Source organism: Hypanus sabinus, chromosome 14 (assembly GCF_030144855.1).
Source record: "Hypanus sabinus isolate sHypSab1 chromosome 14, sHypSab1.hap1, whole genome shotgun sequence".
Taxonomy (NCBI): domain Eukaryota; kingdom Metazoa; phylum Chordata; class Chondrichthyes; order Myliobatiformes; family Dasyatidae; genus Hypanus; species Hypanus sabinus.
The window spans coordinates 44,472,028-44,494,929 of NC_082719.1; the positions used below are offsets into that span (position 1 = coordinate 44,472,028).

A 22,902-nucleotide genomic window follows, 5' to 3' on the forward strand; every position below is an offset into this window, starting at 1 on the left:
CTGAACTACATTATCAGTTTGTTACCTATCTTCATTTTTCTTAATTTACATTTAAAATATAAGGGACGACTTGCAAGTCTATTGCTCAAGCTAGGCAATAAAAAACACTACTTTCAAGGCATACATTAATCATCTCCAGCACCCATGATATTTACCATTTTGGTAAGGTATCCAAGTTACTTTGTAGTGAATACCAAGAACGCAACAAAAGTTACAAATATGATCAGATTATAGAAGAAACAGAAGCAGCCTATTCAGCACCATCATTCATCATGACTGATTTTTTTCCTGATATGCAACTTTCATATACTAATTTTCCATTCATTATTTCCTCACCGAATTTGCTCAGCAACAGGCTCATAAGGCTTTTATGGAAACATATTGAAAGAAAGATTAGAGGTCTGACAAACGCTCCAATCATCAAATTCCATTCCAACTTTACTCTTACATAAGCAGCTACATAAACTGCCAAACAGCCATCATTTGTTCTATTCCAAACCATAAAGAGAAAACCAGTGAAAGGTCATGTTACCAAGTTTACTACCTCTAGCTGAAATAGAATGGTTACCATGTCAAGTTTGGTTTATTTTACTTGTTCAAACCTCAGTCACCTTGTACATATAACTTTTTTTGCCCAACTACTTTAATCATGTTCTCGGGTTCTCTATCCTTCTGCCAGATTCACTGTCTGGGCTTTTGTTAAATCTCACCTTTTGCTCTCTGGAGAATAATCCTAACCACTCCAGTCCTGTCATGAAATTTTAGACCCTCCGCTGCTAGAGATAATTTCTGCATCCTCTGTACAGCCTTCACATCTTCCTAGCTTGCGTGGACCAAGGCTACACACAGTTCTCTAGTTGAGATACAATAGTATCCTATCAAGCTCCAGCATGAATTCTTCAGTACACCGTGTTCATTCATAAAATCTAGGATCTTATACGGTTTTTCCCTGTCACTCATAAGTTTAAAAAGGTTATTAAAATAGCTGAAAATTAAAAAACAAAAACACAAAATTCACGGTTAAAGCAATGAAAAACATTGCAAATTACCATCAAATCTGGCTTTTTGCCATGCTGTTTTCTGACTAAATTGAAACAAGTCTAGCTGCACAGTGTAATTGTTGGGAAATTGCAGTAAGTTGCTCTTTACTACTGGACTCAAAGATCAACGTTCAGCCAGGATATCACTGGCTAGAACTGGTCAGGGAAATTGGGACTTCCATGCTTATGAGAGTCCTGAACTTTCCGCCCGAAGTTAGACATTCAATTACTTGTATTTTTTCAGGAAACTCTAGGCCATTATACTAACTTATCTTATTCTTACCACTAAAATACATTATTTCACTTCCCTGTGTTAAATTTCATCCTCCCATTACACCTACATCCTCTTCAACTCTTTAACTATCATCTTCAAAACTTAAAATTTCAAGTTCGATGATTCTGAAACTTACCCAGGCATTATAAGTAAAGTAGCAGTCCAAGTACTGACCCTTGGGGAACATTAGTGCATATCCTTCCCTAGTTCAAAAAACAACCATTCACCATGAACGTTTCCTGTGGTGATGACCATTTCTTATCTAAAATTACTGATGTTCATTGTCATCTCTACCTTCCTATTCAGGTACAAAGCAACATTATATAAATTCACTATCCTTTGAAGGATATACTGAAGATAATGTTCAGAAAGCATCAGTGAAATGAAGTAGTTAATGCCTCAGATCAACATCAATGAAAACCATTAAATGGATTAACAAACCTTAATCACATCAACTAAAAATCTTAAACCCAAAACGAGCATAATGATGGGTACTTTGCAAGCAAAAGATATTTTTATCATTATATTACATTACCATATCTCATATCATCAACTAGAAATTCACTTTGGTCACTGATTCTTATATGTTTAAATTATTCAGTACTTTGAACTTATCAAATTAACAGGATAGAATCTAACTAATATTTTGACAAGTTTCACCAGTCTTTACATTCTAGCCTCCCAGTTTTGTTTAATGAAGCTGCAAATTAAAGTTTTCTGATTATTTAAATACAATTTTTAAATTCATGATTTCTGATAGTAATTTCTCTCCAATAAAGCTATTGATCTGAGACATTAGCTGCTTCCTTCCACAGATGCTTACTGAACATGATCTCTTTTTCACTGCACCTTGCTTAGTCAGAGAACATAGAACAGTAAAGGAAGAGGCCCTTTGACTATGATATCTGTGCTAACTGTAATGCCAAATTAATTCCATTTGCCTGTATGGGTTACATACTGTTCCATTCTCTGCATGCGTCAAAATGCCTCTGAAATGTCACTATATATGCTTCCACCACTACGGCAGTGTTCCAAATATCTACCACTCCGTGCAATAAAAAAACTGCCCTGCTCACCTTCGAACTTTCTCTCACCTTAAAACTATGCCTTTTACTATTTGACATTTTTACCTAGAAAAAGATCCTACCCTTTCTATGCCTCTCATAATTTCATATACTTTTAATCAAGTTGCCTCTGTCTTCAATGCTCCTGAGAAAACAAATAGAGTTTGTCCAACCTCTGCTAAGCACAATACTTCCCAATCCAACAACATCGAGATAAAAATATTTTTCACCCTCTCCAAACCCTCCACATTCTTTCTGTAAATGTCACAACCGGAATTACATACGATGCTCCAAAGTCAAACTAGCACATTTTATACAGTTGTAACATGACTTTCTGAATTTTATACTCAATGCCCTGAATGGCAAGCACATTGTACACATTCTTTACCACTTATGGTTCCACTTTCAGAGAGCTACAGACTTGCACCCCAAGACCCTTCTGCATATCAATGCTCTTAAGAGCATTCCATTTATTGCATACTTTCCCCTTACATTTGATCTCCTAAAGAGCAACTCCTCATATTTACCCAAACTGAACTTCATCTCTACTTCTCTGCCAATATCTCAAACTGATCTATATCTTCCTGTATCATCTTCTCTATTCACATCTCCACCAATATTTCGTCTACAAACTTACAAATAGCTCGATATATCACATACAACAAAATACCACTAGTCACATGCCTTCAGTCAAAAAAATACCACTTTATCCCTAACTTCCATAGCTCCACCAATTTTGAATCTAATCTACTAAATCACTATGGATCCCATATTTCTTAATCTTCTGGACCACCTTACCATGAGGGACCTTGTTAATTGCCAAACTGAAGTCCATGAAGACAACATTCATTGCCCTACCCTCAATCTTGATCACCTTCTCAAAGAAAACTTAACAAAATTCATAATACATGATGTGCCCAGCGCAAAATCATACTGACTTTAATATGCCCAAACATTTTTCCAAATGCAAGTTATTCCTATTCCTAAGAGTCTCTCTAATAGCTTCACTACCACCAATATAAGATGCATTATCCTTGCTGCCCTTGAACATAAAACATAGAACAATATAGCACAGTACAGGCCTTTCAGCCCACAATATTGTGCCAACCCTTAAACCCTGCCTCCCATATAACTCTACACCTTAAATTCCTCCATATACCTGTCTAGTAGTCCCTTAAATTTCATTAGTGTATCTACCTCCCCCACTGACTCAGGCAGTGCATTCCATGCACCAACCATTCTCTGAGCAAAAAACCGTCCTCTAATATCCCCCTTGAACTTTCCACCCCTTACCTTAAAGCCATGTCCTCTTGTATTGAGCAGTGGTGCCCTGAGGAAGAGGCACTGGCTGTCCACTCTATTCCTCTTAATATCTTGTATACCTCTATCATGTCTCCTCTCATCCTCCTTCTCTCCAGAGAGTAAAGCCCTAGCTCCCTTAATCTCTGATCATAATGCATACTCTCTAAACCAGGCAGCATCCTGGTAAATCTCCGCTGTACCCTTTCCAATGCTTCCACATCCTTCCTTTAGTGAGGTGACCAGAACTGGACACAGTACTCCAAGTGTGGCATAACCAGAGTTTTATAGAGCTGCATCATTAACCTGTGACTCTTAAACTCTATTCCTCATCTTATGAAAGCTAACACTCCCATAAGCTTTCTCAACTACTCTATCTACCTGTGAGGCAATTTTCAGGGATCTGCGGACACGTACCCCCAGATCCCTCTGCTCCTCCACACTCCCAAGTATCCTGCCATTTACTTTGTACTCTGCCTTGGAGTTTGTCCTTCCAAAGTGCACCACCTCACACTTCTCCAGGTTGAACTCCGTCTGCCACTTCTCAGCCCACTTCTGCATCCTATCAATGTCTCTCTGCAATCTCCGACAATCCTCTACACTATCCACACCACCACCAACCTTTGTGTCATCTGCAAGCTTGCCAACCCATCCTTCTACCCCCATATCCAGGTCGTTAATAAAAATCACGAAAAGTAAAGGTCCCAGAACCGATTCTTGTGGGGCACCCCTAGTCACAACCCTCCAATCTGAATGTACTCCCTCCACCATGACCCTCTGCTTTCTGCAGGCAAGCCAATTCTGAATCCACCTGGCCAAACTTTCCTGAATCCCCTGCCTTCAGACTTTCTGAATAAGCCTATCGTGAGGTACCTTGTCAAATTGTTAAATAAAACGACAACTTTGACTACTATCCAATCCTTTGAGAACTGATCTATGGACTAGAGGGAATACAAAGATCTTTGTCAAGGGCCCAACAATCTAACAGTCTTGCCTCTCTTAATAAGCTGATATAGATCTCACCTAGCCCCAGTGACTTATGCATCTTGATGTTCAAGAGACCCAACACCCTGATCTTTTCCTTGATAGCAACTTAACCTATATCCTCACAATCTTACACATCCTTCTCCTTGGTCAACACTGATTCAAAAACCTCATTTAGTATCATCATAAATTCCATACTTTGTCCTTGAATGGTCATATCCCAATCCCTGACTACCATGTACAAATTTTCCCTAGTTATAAATTTTCCCTAATCCTACCCCAAAAAACCATATAGTATCTTTTTTTTGGCCTTCCTAATCAACTGTTTTGAGTTATTTCCTGCTTTATTTGTATTTCTTAAAGGTTCTGTCCGATTTCAGCTTCCTTTTCTTTTTTGTCTATATTTACAACATTGCTTGACATTCAAGGTTCCCAACCACTACCGTCCTTGTCTTTCCTCCTCACTGGAACATGCCAGTCCTGAATTCTGATCAGCTGTTCTTTTAATGACTTCAACATGTCAAATATGCACTTGCCCAGTAACAACTGCTCACCACCTACCCTCCTCAGCTCCTGCCTAGTAATGATGTAACATGAATTTTCCTTTTATTTGTTGATATTACTACAATTCTTTCCATATCAAAATTGTTTCAACATTAGCATCCATAAGATGCATAGCTGACTTTGCAATCATGAATCCTTAAATATAAATAAACTTACCTTCAGCTTAAACTCGAGCTGTGGCATTACTGAGAGCAGCAGATGAGGGTCAATTGCGAAAAGCTCCATAATGAGGTCAAAAACATGTTCAGACAAATCACTGACGGAAGACTTTCCCAGAACTAGCACTTGGTTAAAGAACTGGTGGAAGAAATTCCAAGAAATAATATAAAATGCTGAAACTAGTTAAAGACGGTCATTAGAAACAAAATATTAAAATTTACAAATAATACAATTACGAATATCAATTACAATGCTTGGGAAGTTTCAACACAATTCTATCTAGTAACTGCAAGTCAGAGTAGTTGACTAAAGACTGCTCGTCCTGTGTACTGCCATGTTTCCTACTATGCTTCTCCCATTAAATACTTATTTGCTGTTTTAAAAGCCCTATTCAAAACCAATTTTTGCTTTAAAATTTGTTTTATTGCAGCATATGGATGGTAAACATTAGTTTCAAATGGATTTACACAGCAAGAGACATTAAAGAACCCATTTCTGAAACAGAAACCTTAGTACTAAATGGCATGCATAAAAAATAATTTTATTAGCATCAATACAGCTACTTTTTGACACAACATACAGCAACTGCCCCAAAAGTGGAAGCTAGAAGATCAGAATCAGGTTTATTATCACTGTCTTATATCACTTGACATTTATTGTTTTGCAGCAGCAGTACAGTGGACATAAAATTTAAAAAGAAATAAATTGTGCAAAAAAAAAGCAATAATGACATAGTGTTCAAAGATTCACAGACCATTCAAATCTGCGGCAGAGGGAAAGATGTTGTTCCTGAACCATAGGCTGTGGGCCTCCAGGTTCCTGTGCTGTCTCCCTGATGGTAGTAATGAGAAAAGGGCATGTCTCAGATGGTGGGGGATGCCATCTTCTTGAGACACCAGTGCTTGAAGATGTCTTCAGTGGTGGGGAGGACTGTGTCTGTGATGGAGCTGACTGTGTCTACAACCCTCAGCAGCCTCTGGTGATCCTGTGCATTGGAATCTCCATACTAGATGGTGACACAACCAGTTAGAATGCTTCACACCGCATATGAAACATAAAACATACAAATTTACAGTACATTACAGGCCCTTTGGCCTACAATGTTGTGCCAACCGTGTAACCTACTTCAGAAACTGTCTAGAATTTCCCTACTACGTAGCTCTCTATTTTTCTAACCTTCATGTACTTATCTAAGAGTCTCTTAAAAGACCCAATTGTATTCAACTCTAACACTGTCACTGGCAGTACATTCTGCACACCCATCACTCTGTGTGAAAAAGTTATCTCCGACATCCCCTTTGTACCTACTTCCAAGCACTTTAAAACTATGCCCTCTCGTGTTAGCCATTTCATTCCTGGGAAAATCTATATATCTACAGAAGTTTGCAAGAGTCTTTGGTGACATACCAAATCTCTGCAAATTGCTGGCAATACCAGCTTCGTGATAGCATCATGTTGGTCCACAGGACACATTCAAGACATTAACACACAGGAACTTAAAGCTGCTGACCCTTCACTGAAGACTGGTGTGTGTTCTTCTGTCTTCACCTCCCTGAAGTTCACAGTCAATTCCCTGGTCTCACTGACACTGAGTGAGTTTGTTGCTATCTGAGATTTCACCAATAAGTGGCAGCATCCACAAGTTTATAAATGGATTTGAGCTGTATCTAATCACAAAGTCATGAGTGTAGAGAGTGTAGAGCAGTAGGCTAAGCACACATCCTTGAGGTGTTTCTGTGCTGATTGTCAATGAGAAGCGATCATCAATTTGTACTTCCCCCATTACCCGATGAAGAAGTTGAGGATCCAGCTGCAGCGGATGGTATGGTTTAGAAGCCTGGTGGATGATGGTATTGAGGAGATAATGGCATTGAACTCCAAACTATAATCAGTAAACAGCTAACTGAGCTATGTTTTGCTGTTGTCTTGGTGCTCCAAAGCAGAGTGGAAAGCCAGTGGGATTAAGGCAATTGGGAGAGCAAAAGCTGCTGAGAAAATTAAAGGGGAGGTGGGATTGTTTTGAGCCTATAATGGCACAATATGGCATATCTTAAAGAAATGTGAAAAATTAAATAAATGCAATTTAAAAATGCTTAGTTTACTGATTTACAATAATTTTTTTTTTGGTATGGTTGACCTCCAATTTAAAAGCCAAAGAAAGCAATAATTTTACCAGCTAGTACTCATTTGCCAATTTTCTATCAAACATTAGAGAGATGCCTCGAATAAGACGGCAGTGAATCTTCTTCATGAACCATTTGTATCAGTTTTTTCCAGCATCTGCAGAATATCATTTATGAATGATTTGATAGTCTACTTCATAAAAAAACTAAGAAATCAATAATGTGATACAGTAGTCACTTACAAGTTATCAATTTAATGATGACACTAAACCACTTCTGATGGTCAATTACCTAAAATTATTAACTTGAAAGAACATTATCTGCTATGTGGTTCAGGACATCTTGTAACCAAAGGGAAAATAGGCTGTGCCATATGATATTGATACAGGCTCTTGGTATGCAAGACACTAGGATTAAACTTAAATCTCTATGGCAATGAGGTAACTGCTGCACAAAGCCACTCTACTTATATAGTGAGGTTTATTCTGATTCCATGAACAAAAGTAAACCCACAGTCCCCGAAGTTAGTAACATTTGCTTGTACTAATGGCAATCAAGTTTGTTAAATGATGAATATAGCTGCTAGACTGAATACGTTGAAAAGTAAGGCACTTTCCAATCTCCTATTTGGAGCATAAGGCCTGTTTTACAACAGGAGGTACTGGCAGTGTAGAATCTCACTTTCAGTACGGTTCACCCTCATCATTTAAACCCTTATAACCAATAGGCCATTTACAACAAATAAATGAAACTTCCAGCATGCTTAATTGGGATACCTATCAAGCACTTTGGACCAAGATAGAGACCAGAAGCGTATACCATCTCAATCTTTAACAGCATAGCCCATGGCCTCCCTTATTTCTCTGTTAGCAGTGGAGTGGAAAATCAACCCATCCAATGCAGAGATTAAAGGCCTATGGTAGCAGGAGTACCAATTACACTCCAGAATGAAAATACAATCTTGTAAGGATACCATATAGGGCTAAAGAAACATGGAAGACAGAACTAACCTGTCCTACAAGCAATAGTTCTAAATTCCTAAAAGCTTAATTGAGAACTATTAACGAACAACCAGACAACAGAAAAGGAATTTCATTAATTTTCTAAACTTTAATATTGGGAAATCAGGCTAAATGCAGAATTGCTTTATGAAAACATTTTCAGTCCTAACTCAAAGTATATTACCCTATTTAACTCTGATGGTTAGCACTATTATAAGTGCCAGCATTTAAACATGATTTATGTCACATAATATTAAAATTCCTACTACAGTAGATAAGCAGCCTCTTGGACAAAACCCTCAAATTGCACACCATAATTATCTATTTGGTCCAGCTTAAAAAAAAGGAATATCATTGCACAAATGCCTAGTATGTTCTATTACCTCCCCCTATAAAACTAAAATTATCAGTTAAATTATACTGTTCTCTCTCCTCTGACATGTTCAATGTCAATCAGTCAAAATCCTAACATTTTCCAACAAACACACATACACAAATATATATTTTAAGTGCCATCAATGTAATGATGTTAATGGCTTAAGAAAACAGTCCATTATTGTCACAAAGAAATGAGAAATAAATTAAATTTTGTGGACATTGCCACACCCAAAGAAATTAAAAAGTCCTGCAGCTTCGCCACTTAAAGTCAATGACAGTGAGGGTAAGAACATTAATGTATGTTTGGGACTAATCATGCAAGAGTTGGGAGTTACAAGACATTGAAACTAAAAAAAAAGTAAATGATAATTTATTTAGAAGTACAAAATGTCTGACATATGATTCTGATTTTGTACAAAATAATGATAGTTTTTAATAACTGCAGTACTAGCAAAAATATCTTGTTAAAAGCTTTAGTGATCTGAAATCAAGATAAATTTCAAAAACAAATTTGAGTTAGATAAAGTTCCATAACTTAAGTACCAGTGATAGACAAATGAGAATGGTAATTAGAAGAAGCGACTACTGCTTAACAATAAATTAGAAAAACCACAAGTTTGCTAAAAGGTACAAAGGAACTAATTTTTATTAAAAAATAGAAATGTACTCGGGACTGGGACAAAAATCATTCTTACAGGAGTCCGGAGAACAATTTCAATACATGACCCAGGTAGGGAAAAAGTGGCAAATACAATAACAGGGGAGCATCAAGGAGAGTACCTTGTCCTTTTTGAAGGCCAACATTACAGTTGAAGAAAACTGCACCACATAAACTAGCTTTCTCTGTGACAAATTTAAGGATCCTATCATCAGGATAGGAGAGGGCTGGTAAAGAAGAAACTATTACTCATAATACTGCCTCTTTAAAGGAAGAAAGGCATGAACAAAGAAAAAAGATTTCTTATAATTATGTTAAGTCTTTGCAATTGTGGGCTATAGTACCAGATAAATTTGGTTCAGATTATTTCAGATTAAAATGGCATCTAGATGCAGAATTCTTTCTTTTCTATTTAAAAACAAGAGTTGACATAGCCAAACACTCCAGATCAACTGTATCCGATTTAACAGGGAATGGAGAGTGACAAAAACCCCCCCAGTTACTTAAAACAATTATTTTACTAGCACAGACTGAAGGATCAGAAAAGTAAAAGCAGCAACTAACCAGGGAAAGCAAAAAAATTCTTAAAAACTGCCCCAGTTGGCTGATTTATCGTTCCAAACATGATGGGACCGGTTTACAGAGCACAATGAGTCGCAGGGTATTCTGAAAGAGGCAAATATTTGAGACATGGAGATTACAAGTGCCAGAATCAAAACTGAACACTTTGACATGTCATAGACTTGAGTTTGTGGGATGAAGATGCATTTTACTTTATTGGTATATGATTATCAAAGTACTTACACTGGCAATACATGGTTCAATTGTTTGAGCAGTTCTCTTCAGGAGTACTTTAGCTAAATCATAAGCTTGTTTATTCACGTTCTGAAATTTAAAAAATAACATAATTATGTGCATATTTATAACTGTGGACACTATATTCTGAACGTGTAATGATACAAAAATATATACATCTTCTATTCATTACTATATGATCTATGAAGCAATGTTTTTGTAGGTAATGCAAATGCTCATCTTTAACTCATAATATCTTAACAATCATTTTTTACCATATACCCTCAGAACAAGTACTCTTCCCAAATCACTTAAACTCATGGCTCAATGCCACCTAGTCAGCAGCTACCACAGGCATCAAGATATAAAGCAGGTTCATTTTTTCTCTGAGCTTTAATAGCTGATTAACACTTAAACGGTGTTAATATCATCCTGAAGCTTACTTATGTTGTTTAGTTCTCATGAAATATCAATTAAAAACTTGATCAGACTCAACACAATAAAATTTGAATTACAGATTGTCAGTAGTGACAAAATTCTGGATTTCACACATTCGGAATAATACATTTTAGAAGTGGAGTCTTCCAAAAGCCAAAGGAATAGCAACATACAACACAAGAAAAATAGGGAAGAGTATTTTCCCTTATTTAGATTTTTGGTCCCTTCCTCAAAATGTCTCAAACCTATATTAAAAAAAAATTATACAGGATAACTGTGTCATTGGCATATAGCTTCTACAAAATTATACTGGGGTAGATGTCTAGTCTATAAAGCATAAATCTTAAGCATTTTTTAAAACAACTCAGTCCAGTTACTTCCTCTTAGTCAGAAAGACATACACACAGAAAAGGCCAATCAACCCGTTAAATCTACACCAGCTCTAAAGTTAATCCAATTTTTCATTCTCACTGTGGGTCACTGCAGCTATGATGCAGTAACTCTGTCTGTGGCACGCTATCTGCTTTCCTGGCTGGTGCAAAGCCTCCTGATGTTAACCATGCTGAAACTGTATCTTAATTCAATGTTATATCCTTTAAAATAAGCTACATATTAATTTTTAATCTAAAAAATTTTCAGCATAATTTCTCTAATCTATGAAAATTATCCAAATTAATTTTAAAACATTATGATGGAAGATGCAAAGAAGACAAACTGAAAAATACCTAAAATGACAATGGTATTTTTGAAAAACTAACTTACAAATAGTAATCAACTTGCAATAAATCTTAAAATTTTCTAAGAATGTTTCCACCAACCAACTACATCTCCTCCAAACCACCTATCTTATAGCTGAATAAACAATGTATATTGGTAAATAAAACATTTTTATTCTTAAAACTGAATTTTAAAATAAAGCAGAGTAACCTTTCAATTGAAAATTGCTTAGTGTATCAGTTTAAGCTAAAATTCAAGTACCGCTAGGGATTCAAAAGGCAGAATATACATTAGCTTTTATTACAAGGGACAAGAGTATAAAAGTGAAGACATCCATTGCAATCACAAAGAACCTGTCTGAGATCGCATGTGGAAAAATTGTGTACAGGTCTGATTGTCTACCCAAAGGAGTAATGGTTTGTAAAAGCTAGTTTGGAAGAATGAGAAGCAATCTCATTGAAATATATACAATTAATAAAGCGATTGTCATGGGAAAGACAGGGATGATGTCCCCTTTTACTTTGGTGTCTGGACCTAGAGTCCACTATCAAAAGGTTGGCCACTCAAGAGATATGACACTGATACACCAGAGTGGCAGAAGTAAATATTAGCCTTACCCCTACTCAAAGACAGATCAAGTCTGAGAATCTCACTGTTCTCCTGTTTCAATTTTTCATGCATTGATATATGTAATCCCTTGTGAAAACTTCTCAATATTTCAAAAAAAGTGTGATTTTTTTTTAAGTACTAAAGAGAAAACCTGCCAAAGGCTTCCCAAAATATACAGAAATTATATAGATATAGAATCTGCTAAGTATCAGAAAAGAGTAAGAGTATGATACTGGTTAACACTACCAGGAAACAGCAGAGGGAGGAAACTGCCATTTTGAACTACTAATCAGACAGTTATGTTAATTTTCTTGGAATTATTCTGGATCACCTTAAAAATATTTTGGTCAAGAAACAAACCTTGTGTGCAGGAATAAGGTTGATAAGAATGGAGTCCAGTAGGTCCTGAGTTACTCCATCTCCTTCCATGATGATAGAACTCATCAAGTCCAACATATGCATCTGAACCTTCTGATTGTGGCTGTTGCTGAGATAGGAGTATGTTAAAATGGTTAGTTCAATTGAATCTGCCTCAACTACAGAATCATAGAATGGTCACAGTGTGGAAGGAGACCAGTTGACCTGCTGAGTTCAAATTGGCTCTTTAAAAGAGCAATCCAGCTTTTTCCATTCTGTTACTCTCTCCTCATAGCCTCTGCACATTCATTCTTACTGGTTATGGTAATGTATCTTAGGGTGCATAGAGCTGCTCCTCATTCGCCAAAAGGGATATCAGAGTACTTCATGATAACAGAATTTCTGTTTCATTGCTTCCTCAAGAGACCTGTGACAGTGCTATTGAAACAAAAACTTTACGTATAACAGTATTTATTTAAATGCATGTTCAATAGTCAATGTATTTGTTGAATTGAATTTTATCATGCAAATATGCCTTACTACTTGATAGAAACAGAATGGATTAGTTTTAACATTAAGGGAAAAGAATCAACCAGTTTTCCTAATGCTGAAGCTTACTTTAAGTTAACTGATTAAATTTATCATCAGTTAAAACCATTAAGAGTACTGCCTGAAGTAAATATAGTCACATAATTTCCATTTGACCACTCTGAACTCACTGCATTTTACTGAAATTATACTACTTTTGAGGAAAGACATTTCTGTATCATTAATTGTTTCAATGGATTTTAAATAGACTCTGTTGCAAAATTGACCAAAGCAAACCTTGTCTGACACCTGGCAAAACAGGAGGTTATATAAATGATGAGGGCCATAAACTGTTATGTAACAGTGAATTTTGTTTAGGTAAAAACACGACTTTCAAAACCAAAAAAAATCCCTAGAATAATAAACAAAACTACAATAATAGATTCCATACCCAGCTGGACAAATGATAACTGATAAGTTTGTTATGGCACACAGCATCACCAAAAAGCAAAATAAATTAGATTTCATTTCACTACATTGTATGAACTCCTAGAAGGTCTGATATTAAGTGGCGGAAGGATAGATTTTCCAATCAATGTTATTTTAAACTATTGATAATATATTGTATATGAAATGAAATCATTAAAGACCATAATTGCTAAATCACTTTAAAAAGAAATATATTACAGTCAAAATATTCTAGAAAAGATCTATTTAAACTCTTTTTTTTAATATGATACTGAGATTATTGTGGTTACATTAAATTAAAATGAAAGCCAACTTGAAGGCTGCCAAACTATGATTTGAAAAAAGTACACAAATTTTACATTCACCACTTGAGTACATGAATATCTTAAGAGGACGAAGCTGAACTGGTAAAATTCCACTACCAGTAGCAGGCCAAAGACTACTTTGCTGCCTTACTGAGATCACCCTGCTTGAGACCAATTAAGGAACAGTGTGACAAGACTAATTTAGGTACGCCCGATAAAAATTGCCAATGGTGCCACCTTCTTAAGATGCAGTGTGCGCCCACCAGTCCATTCAGCTTTGTTATTTTAAATGCAAAAAAAAACCTCTTATCAAAGCTAATAGATGAATAACAGAAATTTATCCTTGTTAATGAAAAGTGCACAACAAGAAAGCATGGCTTCAAAGTTGGGCTGATGGGTAATGTTAACTGGTGAAATACCCTTCATGTTGCACTTGTGCTGGTAGACATGCAGATGTATGAATTCCAATTTCATGAAGTTTACTGACACTCATTCACATTGAAAAATTAGTAATTCAAGCTGTATCTGATTTATTTGCAAAACAAATTACATGTTACTATCAGACATCAATCACAAAAATGAGCACCAAGATGAATAATTTTAAATGACTATCTCATCGCATTATGCTTGCATATTCCAATGTCCCATTCTATACTTGGGGCCAAGAGAAGCCCAAATGATATGAAACAAAATTACTAATCCCATTATTTTCAAAAATCTGGACAACTTTTTCTTCATCTTGTCCCTCAAATGTTTAGTACTCAGCACATACACAGAGTTCAAACTAAGTAAAAAATGCAAAGAGAAAGAAATGCAATTTTTTCTTTTATTCAACTTTTAAGAACAAAGCATTTAAAATTACTTTAAGTAACAACTAAAGTTTTGCTTACATGCATAAGCAACGGATCAACCAACAGTCATGCTTTCAATCTTATCTTCCAACATGCTCAAAGTTTATCTGAAGGTATCTCAATATAGTTTTAATGTAATTATAAGACAATGTTAAACGGATTAAACTGGATGACTGGATATAGCACAGTTACACAGTGGATCATTACACTGAGAATTGGCTTAGATAAATATATTATTTAATTCACGGTATTAATGAAGGAATTAAGTGATCTTAATAACAACAAAAATAGCACGATTTGTTATGGTATCAAAACTGGCCAGGTCTATTGCAAGATTATCTGTCTCTAATAATCTTCGTAGGCACAGCCTTATCTACTAAGCATTTCCAATATTCTCCTTTAGGTTTAAGAATTCAGCAACAGCTCAATTCCATTTCACAACTTTAAAAGGTCCCTTTGTTTTCCCTTTCCTGCTCGCTGTTACTAACCAGATGGGTCTAGAAACATGAGGATGATGTGGACAAGTCTAGTCAGCCAAAAAATATTCTGTTTTCCTTTGTCCTCTCTCCCACCCCTTTTCTCACTTACAATTAATTTGCTTTCTCATTTTCCTGGTTCTGATGAAAGACCATTGACCTGAAACATTAACTGTTTCTTTTCCCACCAATGCTGCTTGACATGTTGAGTAATTCCAGCATTGTTTTGATGTTAAGATGCAGTATTCACAGTTTTGATTTTCTACGACTTACAACCAGATTTATTCAAACCTTCTGAGTTACACAGCTTCCAAAAAAAGAGGTTCATGCCACTAGCATTTTATATATTTTAGGGAACCCTAACTTATGCAGTCACACAGAACTGAAACTTAATCCAATAAAGTTTAAACAATCATGCCAGTAAACTGCAAAGTTGTCTCCTACACTTGAAAAGTAATTGTGGAAAATGGAACTTTAATAGACTGAATGCTGTTTGTGCAACAGTGATTATTTTAGGTGAAGTTGCAAATGTTAATAAGTACGCTTTGTGGTTGTTAACCTCTGCAAGAGTGGTCTGGAGTATGACCTTTCTAATGTTCCAAAACTTTAACTTTCTGAGAATATTACATAAATTGTGTGACCCAAGAGTAATATTTAAGAGTTATACTCCCAAACTGCAAAGGGCAATTTCAACTGGTATTTCAACTAAAAAGGAGACTCAGGGTAAAATTATCTAAACATACTGCTAAGCCTGATCTCAAATGTTCTTCAGAACATGTATTGCAAACAATGATCAATGAAAGTTTTGTTTCTTAGGAGGGTAAGGGGGCTGGGCTTATCGAACACTAACAAACTTCTGCAGGTGTACTGTTGAAAATATGACTGGTTACATTGTGGTCTAGTATGACAATTTTAATGCACAGGAACATAGAGAAGCTGCAAGGAGTAGTGGTTTCTTCCCAATACATCACGGGCACTTCCCTGCCCACCACTGCTAGTATCTATTGAAGATGCTGACTCTAGATGGCAACATCTATTTTCAAAGATCCCTGCCACCTGGGCCATGTCATCTTTTCACAAATACCATTAGGCAAAACAGGCACAGAAGCCTGAAAGCTCACACCACCAGGTTCAAGAACAGCTACTTCCCTTCCACCATTCAGCACTTGAACCAACTGGCAAAAACCCTAATCTCCTCTACAGTTTAGCAACACTATGGCCACTCTAATCACTTCATGTTAAAAAAATGTACTTTTTGTTTTAATTGTGTTTCTTGTAAAAATTGTGCATAATTTATACTTTCTTTTTCCTATGAATAGTGCTTATACATGCCTACCATGCTGCTGCAAATAACTTGCTCTTTGTATCTGTGCATACATGTACTTGTACACCTGACAACAAGCTTGACTCTGAATAGACAAGATAACAGACTTATTACCCTATCATTAGCCCAAAGACCTGGCTTGATGTGCACTACACCACTGATACAACTTCTCGCTGCATTCATTAGAAACTGAAGCCTCTTAGGTTCCCAAAGCCTATCATCCCAACACATTTAACTGGGAAATCAAAACAAAATCTCTTCGCAAGAGAGTTTCACACTGGCTTCAGTGAACAAGTACAAATTAATATTAGAGAAGAAGGGAGTTATAGCACCATTCAGAACATTAGGAAACTAATACACATATACATACACACACACACGCACATAATTGACATTATGATGAAAAATTACAAGCAGCAAAAGAAAATATGCCAAACTATTATTCTGCACCATTAAAAGGCTACTAAGAAAAACAAAACTCTTTTTATAGATACTCAAGTAACTTACTTTATCACTGAAAACAGGGTCCTGAAGAGCTGTATAAAGATTTCATTACAATCTTCAAGTTCAAAACAGATGTTGTAGGACTTTACCCATGCCAGATTCTATTAAACAGAACAATGTTAACTAGTTTTCACTTACCAAGTGTATAATTAAGATAACATGTTATTAAATATCAATAATGTGTCTAGTGCAGACTTTCATAAGATTCAAATTTGTATTCCAAAATAATTTTAGATGAAGTAAAGCATACATAACACTTGAATTTTATTCAGTTTTCAAATATGCTGCCTAGAATTTTATACAAAATATGGCTAACATCTGGAGTCCTGCTTAAATCAACTTAAAAGTTCTAGACAAAACTGACAATATGCTATAAAATAATATGAAATAATGAAACCAACACTTTAAAATTTAAGTACAGGAAACTTCAAAGCAACGGGAAATCAACCAAAGATGCAAGTTGAGCTAACAGTGAAAAGGTCACTAGATGATATTACCTAGACACATTTGGATAGACTGGAAAGGATCAACAAATGAAGTTAAAAGAAAATATACATTAATAAAAAAGAACAGAAAATTGGAAGAGCTATGAAAAGCAACTATGAACCATACAGTGCAAAGGACAATTAAAAAAGTTAAGAGAAAATGAAGTTAATAGCAAATTATTTCTAATTAGAGACTTCAATGACCAGAAAAACATTGACACATCAGAGCAATGCAGTTACTCCCACTCTTTCACTATATTTTCCATTCATTTGAATTACAACTCACTGCTCCAGAGTTGGGTAACTCTTCTGAAGGGTTCAAACAGGTATTTTATACAACAATCAAATCACAACTACACATGGTACAAACTTCAGATGAACCAGAAAATGCTTGTTATATCTTTCGTCCTAGTCATACAAGTTTTAAAAAATATACTTTACTTGCCCAATTTTGCTTTTATCCAACATATTTATCCAACATACTGAACTTTAGAAATTCATTGAATCCACAGAAACCACATGTGGTATTAATAATTAAGTTAAATAATCCATTTCAGTAACATAACTCACAAATTTACTTTTATTGTAAATTCATTTGCATGTAATTAAAACAAGAGGCATTTTAATGCAAAAACCTCATACAAGACCTATAACCCTACTTTTGCAGCCAAACGAATTCTCAATCTGCACATTTGCTCCCTCACAATTATTTTAAATTTCAATTTCAATGGCGCAAGCACTTCAGACATCAATTTTAATTTTTCCATCAGTCTAGGCCCTCAGATCATACTCTGACAATTTACTTTTAAGCAATATTTAGGATGTTTTTGATTTCAAATGTCTCATAAGATCCTCTCATTTTTTCTTTCCAAACCATTAATTCTCATGCTGTGAAGCGGTGAACTCCAGTGATGCTAAGATTATAATGAATATTTTGAATCTTCAAATATTTCATCACAGTAAGTCTGGAGCTCAAACTTGGTAATATTTTTGTTCATAGCAACATTCTTTTTGTGGTCAATCACTGTAAAGTGCAAAATGCAGACTTACTTAAAAGTTTGCAATGGCTTACCTCTAATAAATAAAAATATCTATTAAACTGTGGACTTTTAGTATCCTCCAATCCCTTAAGTTGCCGAGTAATGAACATGAAAATGTCCTGTGAATTAAATACAAAATTTAGGTGAAAAATAATTCAATAAAACTTGCAAATTTACTTTGCTTCCTTAAAAGCTCTGTAAATGCTGCTTTTTAATTTCAGTTGTGGCAAAATATATACAGTTGGCCCTCCTTATCTGCAGGGGACTGGTTCTGGGACCCCCCCCCCCCCCCCCACGGATATCAAAAAGCACGGATGCTCAAGTCCCTTATTTAACCTGATTCAGTGTGGTGGTCTTTAGGATCCAGCAGAACCCTGGACCTTATTTAACCTGTCTCAGTGTAGTGGACCTGGCGCAGCTCTGAATCCGCAGTGTTTCAGTTCACAAAAATAATCATGATCACGATTGAAAATAAAGTGGAAGTAATCAGAAAGAGGTGAAACGCTGTCGGTCATTGGAAAACGTTAGGCTACAGTCGGTCAACGATCGGAACAATTTTAACAGAGCATGTGAAAGACCCTGCCCCAATGAAAGCTACGATTATTACTAAGCAACGCAGTGGTTTAATTATTGAAATACATACGTTTCTTAAGTGTTTTATATGCATAGAAAGGTATAATATATACTATATACTAAGACAAATGTTTGACTGACGCTAAATAATACCGGATGTATCTATTCCGACTTCAAATCCGACTTAAAGACGGACTCAGGAACAGAACTCTCTCATAACCCTGTATTTTTAAGTCATCTCTAGATTACTTATAATACCTAATACAATGTAAATGCCATATGAATAGTTGTTATACTGTATTGTTTAGGGAATAATGACAAGAAAAAATAGTCTGTACATGCTCAAACAACGAGTGCTGGAAAGAGAGCTTCCGGGTTTTCCCAATCCGTGGTTGGTTGAATCCTTGCATGCGGAACCCACGGATAAGGAGGGCCGACTATACAATATAAACTTCAAGAAATCAAAATTGAAGTACTAAATTGGCAAGCAGCAAATTGCCTATTTGTTTGCAATGAATGCTAAAATATACGAGGGGTGATTGGTAAGTTTGTGGCCTAAGGTAGGAGTAAATTTTAGAAAGCTTAGAACATTTATTTTTCAACATAGCCCCCTCCTACATTTACACACTTAGTCCAGCGGTCTTGGAGCATACAGATCTTGGACCTCCAGAAAGCGTCCACAGCAGGGGTGATTGATACGTTTGTGGCCTAAGGTAGAAGGAGATGCTTTATTAACTTCAAACTTCCTGCATAATCACTCAAAGAGTTGAACTGCATGTGCATGTAACGAGAGCTGTATAACTCATCTTCTACTTTAGGTCACGAACTTATCAATCACCCCTTGGTAACATTAATAGTCAAATATGACCATTGGTGATTTCCTTTCATTTGGGTTATGAAGGAAGTAGATCTGTACTGTGATCCATGTGCTTCATGATCACATGTTTAAAATATTAACTTCAGATTCACTAATTTTCAATTTCAATGCTTCGACTACTCTCGTTAAAGTTTTGTCTCTGACTTAGTAGCCTGGACATTATGATTAAAAATCCATAAGTGTAACCCATTTATATCATTCTTGGAAACATGGGACACCATTTGCTTTTGTTTCAAGTAGTCCCTCAGACTCTGCAACATAGTTGGAGCAGAAGGTGCTTGTAGAGAAATAACAAGCAAGGTAGTGCACACCTTCTGCTTTCTAAATAAGAGGTTTAAGAACTTGGGCCAAACAATTATAGATCAGGAAATCCAACAAATTAATGAATTCTCCAACAAGAGAAAGGGAGTGAGAGAAAAAAGTTTCACTTGATATTCAACATTTCTGTTTCTAAATTCTACTAAAATACTGAGAGTCAATACCGAAATAAATCTTAAATGGATCACATAGGTAAATGTAGCTGCAAAAGCTGGATACTGACTGGCAAGAGACTCATCTTCTAATTGTCCTAGCTTCGTTTACATCTATTGGGATATCAGGAATATAATGGTACAGACATCACTTATCTGCATAAACTTTGTTCCAACACTGTGTGAAGTAATTTACAATATTCACATTGGCATTGTCGCCATGCCAAGCAAATATTCAAAACTACCTACAAGGTCCAATGCAGCAACTTATCAAGCTTTCTTCAACATCAATTTGCAAACTAACAAAATTCTAACATTTGGAAGTACAAAGTCAGCAGACATGAAGGAACATCATTTCAAAGTAAATTTATCATCAAAGTACATGTATGTCACCATATACAACCCTGAGACTCAGTTTTCTTGCAGGCATACTCAATACATCCATAACAGAATCAATCTGAAAGACCGCATCAACTTGGGGGTTCAATCAGTGTGCAAAAGACAACAAACTGTGCAAGTACAAAAAGTAAAAAATAATAAACAATAAATAATCGAGAACGTGAGATGAAGACTCCTTGAAAGTGAGTCCATTGGTTGTGGAAACATTTCAACAATGGGGCAAGTTGAGTGAAGTTATCCCTTTTTGTTCAAGAGCTTAATGGTTGAGGGGTAAAACTTCCTGAACCTGGTGATGTGAGCCCTGAGGCTCATGTACCTATTTTCCAATAGCAGCAGTGAGAAGCAAGCATGACCTGGGTGATGGGTTTCCCTAATGATTGATGTGGCTTTCCGGCAACGTTTCATGTAGATGTGCTCATGGTTGGGAAGGCTTTACCTGTGATGGACTGAACTGTGCCCACTCATTTTTGTAGGATTTTCCATTCAATGGACTTTGGTGTTTCCATACCAGGCTATGATGCAGCCCTCGATATACTTACCACTACACATTTACAGAAGTTTCTCTAATGAGAGCTGGCTCATGGACCTGTGTTTCCTCTCCTGAAGCCATAATCAGTTCCTCGGTCTTGCTGACATTGAGTAAGAGGTTGTTGTTCTGGCAGCACTCAGCTGATTTTCAATCTCCCCTCTATATGCTGATTTGTCACCACCTTTGATTCAGCTTATGACAGTGCTGTCAGCAAACTTGAATATGGCACTGGAGCTGAACTTAGCCACACAGTCATAAGTGTAGAGCACACAGCCTTGTGCTGCAGCTGTGCTAATGGAGATTGTGGAGGATATATTGTTGCCGATCTGAACTGATTGGATCTGCAAGTCAGGAAATCAAGGATCCAATTGCACAAGGTACTGAGGCCAAAGTCTTGAAGCTTTTTGATTAGTTTTGAGGGAAGGATGATACTGAATGCCAAGCTGTAGTCCGTAAAGACATTCTGATGTACGCATCTTTGCTGTCAAGATGTTCAAGGGTTGAGTGAAGAGAAAATGAGATGGCATCTGCTATGGATCTGTTGCTTTGGTAAGCAAATTGAAGCTGATCCAAGTTGCTTCTCAGGCAGGAATTAGTGTTTCATCACCAATCTCTGAAAACATTTAATCACTGTGGATGTAAATGCTACTGGACGACAGTCATCTAGGCAAGTTACCACATTCTTCTTGGGCTGTAAAGGCTGTAAAGGGTGCTTGAAGCAGTCTGCCGAAGTGGAGGTTAAAAGATCTCAGTCACACTCCAGCCAGTTGACCAGCACAGGTCTTTAGTATTTGGCCAGGTAACCAACCTGGGCCAGATGCTTTTCATGGGTTCTTGAAAATTATGAAGGGCAATGAATGTTAGACTTGCTTGCCAGTGACACTCAATTGCTCATCCACTTACCAATCTGAACAAATTTTTCAATATGCTTTTAACTCTGCCAAAATAGGCACAGATTATAAATAATTATAAAACTCAGCACAAACGAGGCCATACAGACAAGCAATACTAGCAAATTTATCTCAGGACATCAGTGAAAACCAAATATAAAACTTTTTATAGATATAAAAATAAAAATAACTGATATATAAATCACAAGCTCTTACCTTCTGTCTGCTTCAGTCCCTTCCCTTTAACTGAAGGAGAACTGCCCAAGTGATGTACTTAAGCAAAACAACAAATTAAAGTACTGAGCCCCTCAGAATTGCAGGCATTGTGGTAGGGGAGGTAGAAATTTACTTGCTAAATTAAACATCTGAAACCTTAAAATGAATAATGTATCACATAACTGAACAAATGTGCATCCATATTTAACTATAGCAATCACGATTCACCTTCAGTTTGTCATGAGATGTGTAAGGAGCTTCTGGTGCATAAATTCTGAAGATATCAGCCAAACAGCATGCCACAAGCAGACGTACATCTTTGTTGGGATTCCTGAGAAAGAACTCTGAAGCCAAGTGCAAGGCCAATGGAAGATATTGTTGTTTTTCATCTTCAGAGTCCTGGTCCATATCCATGAATGTTTTAACCACCATCTGCACAGTAATAATGAACACAATGTCAAATTCTTATTTCCAAATTAAGTGCAAGCTATTTGCTTGACAAATGAT

General features: G+C 36.3%; 1 protein-coding gene across 5 annotated transcripts in view; it reads right to left on the reverse strand.

The window, feature by feature from the left end:
* pds5a (PDS5 cohesin associated factor A) overlaps positions 1-22,902 on the reverse strand; it is a 159,604-nt gene that overhangs the window by 102,610 nt on the left and 34,092 nt on the right. For all 5 annotated transcript variants that reach the window (XM_059989059.1, XM_059989057.1, XM_059989056.1 and 2 more), the window contains exons 3-8: positions 22,624-22,827; positions 18,474-18,560; positions 16,920-17,017; positions 12,464-12,590; positions 10,349-10,429; positions 5,382-5,522 (exon numbers count right to left, since the gene is read on the reverse strand). In XM_059989059.1, coding sequence (XP_059845042.1) covers positions 5,382-5,522; positions 10,349-10,429; positions 12,464-12,590; positions 16,920-17,017; positions 18,474-18,560; positions 22,624-22,827 — 738 coding nt within the window. The remainder of the gene's footprint in view (positions 1-5,381; positions 5,523-10,348; positions 10,430-12,463; positions 12,591-16,919; positions 17,018-18,473; positions 18,561-22,623; positions 22,828-22,902) is intronic.